This window comes from Rattus norvegicus, chromosome 8, assembly GCF_036323735.1.
Source record: "Rattus norvegicus strain BN/NHsdMcwi chromosome 8, GRCr8, whole genome shotgun sequence".
Lineage (NCBI taxonomy): Eukaryota > Metazoa > Chordata > Mammalia > Rodentia > Muridae > Rattus > Rattus norvegicus.
Genome location: NC_086026.1, coordinates 110433540 through 110443877, shown reverse-complemented (window position 1 = coordinate 110443877; position 10338 = coordinate 110433540). Strand labels below are relative to the sequence as shown.

The 10338-nt window shown below is 38.7% G+C and overlaps 1 protein-coding gene across 8 annotated transcripts in view; it reads right to left on the bottom strand.

The window, feature by feature from the left end:
* Positions 1–211: 211 nt before the first annotated feature.
* Stag1 (STAG1 cohesin complex component) overlaps positions 212–10338 on the bottom strand; it is a 385686-nt gene continuing 375559 nt past the window's right edge. For 7 of the 8 annotated variants that reach the window (XM_006243631.3, XM_008766528.4, XM_006243632.5 and 4 more), the window contains 2 exons: positions 2314–2394; positions 212–2227 (listed from right to left, as the gene is read on the bottom strand). In XM_006243631.3, coding sequence (XP_006243693.1) covers positions 2204–2227; positions 2314–2394 — 105 coding nt within the window. In that variant the 3' untranslated portion in view covers positions 212–2203. The remainder of the gene's footprint in view (positions 2228–2313; positions 2395–10338) is intronic. The other variant, NM_001108179.1, reaches the window with a different exon arrangement.

Sequence of the window (10338 nt, the reverse complement as noted above, 5' to 3'; positions counted from 1 at the left end):
AGGCATGACAGCAAATGCATTTACTTCCAGCTCTTGGGAAGCAGAGGAGGTGGCTCTGTGAGTTTGAGTCTAGCCTGGTCTAAAATGAGACCCTGTCCCAAAACTACTATCATTCAACAAATTATCTGAAGGAACAAACCCTCAAGGGCACCCGAAAGGAAAGTGTCATAATCCTTGCCCTGGAGCAGTGATAGGATGACCACCACAAGGCTGATTTTGAATAGTTTATTAAAGGAAAGGTGAAGCATCAGTTTCAAATTGTACAAAAGGAAAAAAAAACATCATATTGCAAATGTACAATTTACAGAATTACTAGCAAAACCAATCAAGGAGACACTGAAAATACAAAAATTTGATTGACTTCAAACTGAACTTGGAAACCCACTGGAGTAGAGATTAAGCCGTCTTTGTTGTTACATGGTAGTCTGTAACCCTTAAATCAGCATGTGTTGTTCACAGGAGACTGACAGTCAAAGGATTATCTGTGCTTATTCCAGGGCTCCTCAAAGCTGGGTCCCTGGCCGAGAACTACAGTGAGGCAGGGCTGAGGTGTATAGTCCATTCATTCCTGCCCTTGAGTTCCAGTGAAGCCCACATTGCTAGGAGAGAGCGGGGCCCCAGATGTCTTAACCAGAGCCTAGGACTTGCTGAGTTAGTAGGTAAAACGTTTTTGGTGACCAAGGTTTGTTTTTTGTTTTTTTAAATCTCTGAACTGTACAAATGTTGAGAAAAATCTTGTCTACTAAAAGGATGAATAAAATCATGTTTTATTTTTCCACACAAAAGATAATCATAGAGTTCATATATTTTTAAAAAATGTTCATTTTTGGTAAAAAGGGAAAGCCTCTCGATTCTGTCGCAGCTATTTTAAAAACCAGCCCAGAAACAGTTGTGGACAGACTGGCTTAGAAATTTGGAAGCCTACACTAAAATCAGGGAAAAGCTATGTGGACTCTTAAACAATAGCAAGTCATAAACATAAGCGGAGTGTAACTCTAAGCCACTGAAGACTGTCCCGAAGAGTCAATTTCTTTCTCCAAAAGAATTTCTCTTAATATGCACACTTAACACTGAAATGTAGCTGTATTTCAAGGTAAGCTCAGAATTGCCACCCTCTAAGCACAGACTTCTATGCAGCACATACATCTATGATTGGTAAACAATTTCACAAAATTAGCGGGTTGAGGGGGTATTGAGTGCATGGGAAGAAGACAGTTACGTTACACGCCTTAAAATTAACTTCTGAATGACAAAGAAAAATTTCATGATTCTAAGAAAACGGAAGTCTGTGTAACGTGACTTTTGGCAGGGTATGAAACAAGTGTTAACAACAGTGAGACCGATAACTTGAGAACCATTTTGTTTTACTGAGAATACTTTATTTGCTGGTAGAAGTTGCTAAAAATGTACAGAACAAAGACCAATAGAAAATGCACTGTATTTGAATCTCACTATCCTATAGAAAATGAACGGTGTACAGCATCTGTTGGAAAAATGGCTGCATGGGCACTTTATGCCCACTTATAAATAAAAATAAACCTTTTTATTCAAGAGTATATAAAATCTGGGGATTCATATCCACCCACAGAGGGCATGTGGTTTTTGGCAGAGATGCACGATGTTAGAACTCTATTTTAGCTTGTCCATGCTCTGTTCCTTCAACGTCTGCTTTACAAGGTCAAGAAAACCCAGCGAACTCCAAAAACACTCTTCGGCGATTAGAACGAGCTGCTTACTCATAGTTTAATAAAAATGGTTAGCTTTTAAAACATAAAAAGGCAAAATGTTAAAACGGTTTTTAAATTGTACAACAGGAAAATAAAGTTAAAAATATTTTTTTTTTACTCAATGCTGAATTTTCATAAAACAGGTGTATAACAGTGTTTATTTTGACAGTTGTTTTAAAAATTTAAAATATCTTCCTCCTTTCAGAAAAACACACACACATCTGTACTGAGATAAGTCCAACATTAGAGTACAAATGATTTTTTTGGTCAGTCTTTCCGAGGTGACATTCACAAATATTTCCATGGGTGACTGACATGCTGCTCTGTCACTGCAAAAGGGACCAACCTTTAATCATTTGATTACAAAACAAATAAGATCACATCAAAAGTGTTTTCTCCCCCATACAAGCTATCACAGTATATAGGCCTCTAGCTCTAAATAATAGAGTTCCAGATTTGTAAATTTTCTTCAGACTTCAGAACATAGGCATTCCAAATCCCTAGAAAAAATGAGAAGCACAATTATTTAATATATCTCCAGGGCTAAGAAACTATAAATAAAAACCAGTAATGATTTGATATTTACTGAATCATCTTCTATGATAGCTGCAGAGTCAAAGAAGTCTGGCCTTAGCTCAGCTCGCTCTCGCCGATTTCTTGATGGGGGCTGAAAAGAGAATCATTTAATTATTGTTCTGTGAGATGAACTCTACTAATAGTTAACATTTTTGACAGTATGTAAACATGTAGAAACATTTAAGAGTTAAATTTAAAAGGACAATAAGAATCTGGCTTATATATAAAGTATAGATTTTAAAAACGCAGCAGTATTTGAATTATCAAAAGACAAAGAGTTTCAATTGGTATGCTCTTCTTGCTCTGTTCTTTTGTGTCAGGGTCTTACTATGTAGCTTTGGCTGGCCTGAAATTTGCTGTTGTAGACCAAGTTGGCTTCATATTAAAAAAGAGACCTTCCTACCTCTGCCCATGGAGTGCTGGGATTAATGGTATGTACCGCTGCTCTGGAATGTTGTGTCTGCAGGTGGTTGCTCCTGAGGAAAGTGGAAGAGGGAATGGAGCCCCGTAGGAACAAAGTCCTCTGGAAGGTAAGCGAGAGTACCTAACTGCTTAGCTATTTTACTAGCCCTAAGACGTAAAATTTCAATGAATAAACTGATGTAAAGAATGTAATTTGGATTTATAATACAGAAAATACCTGCTCTTTGAAAATATCAAGTTATTACAAAAATGATGAATTACAAGTTGAATATCAGTGAATTCTCTGAAGTAGGTAGATGGAATGCTTTTGGGGCAGAAGCAGGGCAGGAAAGTTCTATGAACGGTTTTAAACATATAAGGCAGAATAATCCATGATGCATTTTGCCATCTTTGATTTATCCGTTCAAGTGCTTACAGCTAGCACTTCGAATGGGAGTCTATATGACTTCTAAAAGGGTTTAAAGTAGTGAAGTTTTTCAATAAAATGGGTTCAAATGACTGGTGTCCTTACAAGGGGTAACTCCTTAGGAAAGACCATGAAAGACAGTGGGGAGCCCTTTCTCTCCTCCTCCCATGTTAATCTTGGGGATCAAGCTCAGCAGCAAGCACCTTTACCCGAGGACCCACTTTGCCAGCTATAAAGACACTAGGAGACGCCAGCCATCTCCAAGCCAAAGAGCACTCAAAATCAACTCTGTTTCATTTGCTTTCTACCAATTTAAGCCAATCAAGACTGGTATTTGCTAGGGCAGCTGAAGCCAGCAATGGGAAAACAGTCCAGTGAGCACTAGTCTTGTGTTACTGACTCTATTAGCTGTTTTCCCTTCATGCCATTTCAGCTATAACTACATTTTAGTGTTAAATATTACTAATAACAATGTTATTCTTTTTACTTCTTTTTGGTATTAAAGATTAAATTTGGGTGTTTTGAGCATGCTATACATGTGCGGCTGGTACCACAGTACCAGCAGTTTATATTCTGAGACAGGATCTCAGTATGTAGTTCAGGCTAGTCTTGAACTTATAATCATCTTGTCTCAAACTCCCATTCCTTCCTGGGTGTTACAGGTATGCACCAGCATGCTGAGCTGTGCAAAGAAACTGTGAAAACCGCAGCTCCGTGCATTACTACCTATGAAACAGTTTCTTTGTACCTTAGCTAGCCTATATCCATCTTATCTCAAAGATAACCTGTGTAAACTGAAGATACAAGTTCCTCTTCCTGCCCCCGACAGACAGTCATGTGGTGGAACACAGTATATATTTCAGGGTCCAACTTAAAATACAAGATGCCAAAAACACAAGTTGTGCCAAAAGATCAGGGGTGAGTATTTTTGAACAAAACAACAACAACAACAACAAAAAAATCAGCTGCTTTTTGGTAGAATTCAAAGTATGATTGCTTAAAAGCAGAATAAAAACAGTCCTAATAAGCTCATTCTTTTTTTTTTCTTCTTCCATTTTTATTAAATTGGGAATTTCTTGCTTATATTTCAAATGTTACTCCCTTTCCCAGTTTCCAGTCCATCAGCCCCTTAGCGCCTCCCCTCCCCTTCAATATGGGTGATCCCCTCCCCATCCACTCCCCATTATTGTCCCCACCAACAATCCCCTACACTGGGGGTCCAGCCTTGGCAAGACCAAGGGCTTCCTCTTCCACTGGTGCTCTTACTAGGCTATTCATTGCTACCTATGAGGTTGGAGCCCAGGGTCAGTCCATGTATAGTATTTGGGTAGTGGCTTAGTCCCTGGAAGCTCTGGTTGGTTGGCATTGTTGTACATATGGGGTCTTGAGCCCCTTCAGCTCCTTCAGACCTTTCTCTAATTCCTCCAATGGGGGTCCCGTTCTCAATTCAGTGGTATGCTGCTGGCATTTGCCTCTGTATTTGACATGTTCTGTCTGTGTCTCTCTCTCTCTCTTGAAATCTATATCCGGTTCCTGCCAGCATAAACTTCTTTGCTTCATCCATCTTATCTAGTTTTGGTGGCTGTATATGTATGGGCCATATGTGGGGGCAGGCTCTGAATGGCTGTTCCTTCAGTCTCTGCTCCGAATTTTGTCTCCCTATCCCCTCCTATGGATATTTTTGTTCCTCTTTTAAGAAGGAGTGGGAGCATCTGCATTTTGGTCATCCTTCTTGAGCTTCCTGTGGTCTGTGTATTGCATCTTGGGTAATTTGAGCTTTTCGGCTAATATCCACTAACCAATGAGTGCATACCAAGTGTGTTTTTCTGTGATTGAGTTACCTCACTTGGATATTTTCTAGTTCATTCCATTTGCCTATGAATTTCATGAAGCCATTGTTTTTGATAGCTGAGTAGTACTCCATTGTGTAGATGTATCACAATTTTTTAATCCATTCTTCTGTTGAATGGCGTCTGGGTTCTTTTCAGCTTCTGGCTATTATAAATAAGGCTGCTATGAACACAGTGGAGCATGTGTGTTTGTTGTATGTTGGAGCATCTTTTGGGTATATGCCCAGGAGAGGTATAGCTGGGTCCTCAGGTAGTGCAATGTCCAATTTTCTGAGGAACCTCCAGACTGATTTCCACAATGGTTGTACCAGTTGCAATCCCACCAACAATGGAGGAGTGTTCCTTTTTCTCTACATCCTCACCAGCATCTACTGTTGTCTGAGTTTTTGATCTTAGCCATTCTGGCTGGTGTGAGGTGGAATCTCAAGGTTGTTTTGATTTGTATTTCCCTTATGACTAAAGATGTTGAACACTTCTTTAGGTGTTTCTCAGCCATTCAGCATTCCTCAGTTGTGAATTCTTTGTTTAGCTCTGAACCCCATTTTTTAATAGGGTTGTCTCCCTGCAGTCTAACTTCATGAATTCTTTGTATATTTTGAATATTAACCCTGTATCGGATGTAGGATTGGTAAAGATCTTTTCCCAATCTGTTGGTTGCTGTTTTGTCCTAATGACAGTGTCCTTTGCCTTACAGAAGGTTGTAGCTTTATGAGATCCCATTTATTGATTCTTGATCTTAGTGCATAAGCCATTGGTGTTCTGTTCAGGAAATTTTCTCTAGTGCCCACATGTTCGAGACTCTTCCCCACTTTTTCTTCTATTAGTTTGAGTGTGTCTGGTTTGATGTGGAGGTCCTTGATCCACTTGGACTTAAGCTTTGTACAGGGCAATAAGAATGGATTGATTTGGGGTTGGGGATTTAGCTCAGTGGTAGAGCGCTTGCCTAGGAAGCGCAAGGCCCTGGGTTCGGTCCCCAGCTCCGAAAAAAAAGAACCAAAAAAAAAAAAAAAAAAGAATGGATCGATTTACATTCTTCTACATGCTGACCTCCAGTTGAACCAGCACCATTTGTTGAAAATGCTATCCGTTTTCCATTGGATGGTTTTGGTTCATTTGTCAAAAATCAAGTGACCATAGGTGTGTGGGTTCATTTCTGGGTCTTCAATTCTATTCCACTGGTCTATCTGCCTGTCTCTGTACCAATACCATACAGTTTTAAATCACTAATGCTCTGTAATACTGCTTGAGGTCAGGGATGGTGATTCCCCCAGAAGTCCTTTTATTCTTGATGATAGTTTTAGCTAAACTGGGTTTTTTGTTATTCCAGATGAATTTGCAAATTGTTCTAACTCTCTGAAGAATTGGATTGGTATTTTGATGGGGATTGCATTGAATCTGTAGATCAAATTTGGTAAAGTGGCCATTTTTACTATATTAATCCTGCCAATCCATGAGCATGGGAGATCTTTCCATCTTCTGAGATCTTCTTCAATTTCTTTCTTCAGAGACTTGAAGTTCTTGTCATACAGATCTTTCACTTGTTTGATTAAAGTCACACCGAGATATTTTATATTATTTGGGACTATCATGAAGGGTATCATTTTCCTAATTTCTTTATCAGCCTGTTTTTCTTTTGTGTAGAGGAAGGCTACTGATTTGAGTTAATTTTCTATCCAGCCACTTTGCTGAATTTGTTTATCAGGCTTATTAGTTCTCTGGTGGAACTTTTTGTTTTTTCTTCTTTTTTTTTGGAGCTGGGGACCGAACCCAGGGCCTTGCAAGCGCTCTACCACTGAGCTAAATCCCCAACCCCTCTGGTGGAACTTTTGGGGTGACTTAAGTATACTATCATATCATCTGTGACTAGTGATATTTTGACTTCTTCCTTTCAATTTGTATCCCTTTGACGTCCTTTTGTTGTCTGATTGCTCTGGCTAGGACTTCGAGAACTATATTGAATAAGTAAAGAGAGAGTGGGCAGCCCTGTCTAGTCCCTGATATTAGTGGGATTGCTTCAAGTTTCTCTCCATTTAGTTTGATGTTAACTACTGGTTTGCTGTATATGGCTTTTACTATGTTTAGATATGGGCCTTGAATTTCTATTCTTTCCAGGACTTTTATCATGAAGGGTATTGAATTTTGTCAAATGCTTTCACAACATCTAATGAAATGACCATATGGTTCTTATCCTTGAGTTTGTTTATATAGTGGATTACCTTGATGGTTTTCTATATATTAAACCATCCCTGCATCCCTGGGATGAAGCCTACTTGATCATGATGGATGATCGGTTTGATGTGTTCTTGGATTCGGTTTACAAGAATTTTATTGAGTATTTTTGCATCGATATTCATAAAGGTAATTGGTCTGAAGTTCTCTTTCTTTGTTGGGTCTTTGTGTGGTTTAGGTATAAGAGTAATTGTGGCTTCATAGAAGGAATTCAGTTTCAATTTTGTGGAATAGTTTGGACAGTATTGGTATGAGGTCTTCTATGAAGGTCTGATAGAATTCTGCATTAAATACATCTGGTCCTGGTCTCTTTTCGGTTGGGAGACTTTTAATGACTGCTTCTATTTCTTTAGGAGTTATGGGGTTGTTTAAATGGTTTATCTGTTCCTGATTTAACTTTGATACCTGGTATTTGTCTAGAAAATTGTCCATTTCCCCCAGATTTTTTTAGTTTTGTTGAACATAGGCTTTTGTAGTAGGATCTGATGAGTGTTTGAATTTCCTCTGATCCTGGTATGTGTCACTTTCCTTTTTTTTTTTTTTTTTTTTTTTTTTCCAGAGCTGGGGACTGAACCCAGGGCCTTGCGTTTACTAGGCAAGCGCTCTACCGCTGAGCTAAATCCCCAACCCCTTATGTGTCACTTTTCATTTCTGATTTTGTTAATTTGGATATACTCTCTGTGCCCTCTGGTTAGTATGGCTAAGGGTTTATTTATCTTGTTGATTTTCTCAAAGAACCAGCTTTTGGTTCTATTGATTCTTTGTATGGTCCTTTTTGTTTCTACTTGGTTGCTTTCAGCTCTGAGTTTGATTATTTCCTGCCTTCTACTCCTCCTGGGTATATCTGCTTCTTTTTGTTCTAGAGCTTTTAGGTGTGCCGTCAAGCTGCTGATATATGCTCTCTCCTGTTTCTTTCTGCAGGCACTCAGAGCTATGAGTTTTCCTCTTAGCACAGCTTTCATTGTGTCCCATAAGTTTGGGTATGTTGTACCTTCATTTTCATTAAGTTCTAATTAGTCTTTAATTTTTTTATTTCTTCCTTGACCATAAGTTATCACTGAGTAGAGCACTGTTCAACTTCCATGTATATGTGGGCGTTCTTTCCTTATTGTTATTGAAGAGCAGCTTTAGTCTGTGGTGGTCTGATAGGATGCATGGTATTATTTCTATCTTTCCGTATCTGTTGAGGCCTGTTTTGTGCCTGTTTATATGGTCAATTTTGAAGAAGGTACCATGAGGTGGTGAGAAGGTATATCCTTTTGTTTTAGGATAGAATGTTCTATAAATGTCTGTTAAGTCCAATTGATTCATGACTTCTCTTAGTCTGTCTATATCTCTGTTTAATTTCTGTTTCTATGATCTGTCCATTGATGAGAGTCGAGTGTTGAAATCTCCTACTGTTACTGTGTGAGGTGCAATATGTGCTTTGAGCTTTAGTAAGGTTTCTCTTATGTGTGTAGGTGCCCTTGTATTTGGAGCACAGATATTTAGGACTGAGAGTTCATCTTGGTGGATTTTTCCTTTGATGACTATGAAGTGTGTTTCCTTATCTTTTTTGATGACTTTTGGTTGAAAGTCAATTTTATTTGATATTAGAATGGCTACTCCAGCTTGCTTCTTCAGACCATTTGATTGGAAAGTGGTTTTCCAGCCATTTACTCTGAGGTAGTCTGTCTTTGTCTTTGAGGTAGTGTTATGTTTCGTGTAGGCAGCAAAATGCTGGGTCCTCTTTATGTATCCAGCCTGTTAATCTGTGTCTTTTTATTGGGGAATTGAGTCAATTGATGTTGAGAGATATTAAGGAATAGTGATTGTTGCTTCCTGTTATCTTCGTATTTCACGGTGGGGTTATGTTTGTGTGCTTCTCTTTTGGTTTTGTTGCAAGATTACTTTCTTGCTTTTTCTAGGGTGTAGTTTACCTCCTTGTGTTGGGTTTTGCCATTTATTATCCTTTGTAGGACTGGATTTGTAGAAAGATATTATGTAAATTTGGTTTTGTCATGAAATATCTTGGTTTCGCCTTCAATGTTAATTGATAGTTTTGCTGGATATAGTAGCCTGGGCTGGCATTTGTGTTCTCTTAGGGTATGATATCTGTCCAGGATCTTCTGGCTTTCATAGTGTTTGGTGAGAAGTCTGGTGCATTTCTGATAAGTCTGCCTTTATATGTCACTTGACCTTTTTCCCTTACTGCTTTTAATATTCTTTCTTTGTTTTGTGCGTTTGGTGTTTTGACTATTATGTGACAGGAGGAATTTCTCTTCTGGTCAAATCTATTTGGAGTTCTGTAGGCTTCTTGTTTGTTTATGGGTATCTCTTTCTTTAGGTTAGGGAAGCTTTTTTCTATGATTTTGTTGAAGATATTTACTGGTCCTTTGAGCTGGGAGTCTTCACTCTCTTCTATACCTATTATCCTTAGGTTTGATCTCATTGTATTCTGGATTTCCTGGATGTTTTGGGCCAGGAGCTTTTTCCATTATCTTTGACAGTTGAGTCAATGATTTCTATGTTTTCTTCTGCTCCTGAGATTCTCTCTTCCATCTCTTGTATTCTGTTGGTGAAGCTTGTATCTATGACTCCTGATCTCTTCCCTAGGTTTTCTATCTCCAGGGTTGTCTCCTTTTGTGCTTTCTTTATTGTTTCTATTCCATTTTTAACTCCTCGATGGTTTTGTTCATTTCTTTCTCCTGTTGGTTGTTTTTTTCCAGTAGTTATTTAAGGGATTTTTGTGTTTCCTCTTTAAGTGCTTCTACTTGTTTACTTGTGTTGTCCTATAATTCCTTAAGGGAGTTATTTATGACCTTCTTAAAGTTTTCCATCATCAGTATAAAATATGATTTTAAATCTAGATCTTGCTTTTCCTGTGTGTTTGGATATCCAGTGTTTGCTTTGGTAGGAGACCCGGGCTCTGATGATGCCAAGTAGTCTTGGTTTCTGTTGCTTGGGTTCCTGCGCTTGCCTCTTGCCATCAGGTTGTCTCTGGTGTTAGCCATTCTTGCTGTTTCTAATGGTGGCTTGACCTTCTTGTGGGCCTGTGTGCCAGCACTCCTGAAGACCTGTTTTCTTGTTTTCTTTCAGCCAGTTATGGGAACAGAGTGTTCTGTTCTCAGGTATGTATTCATTGCTG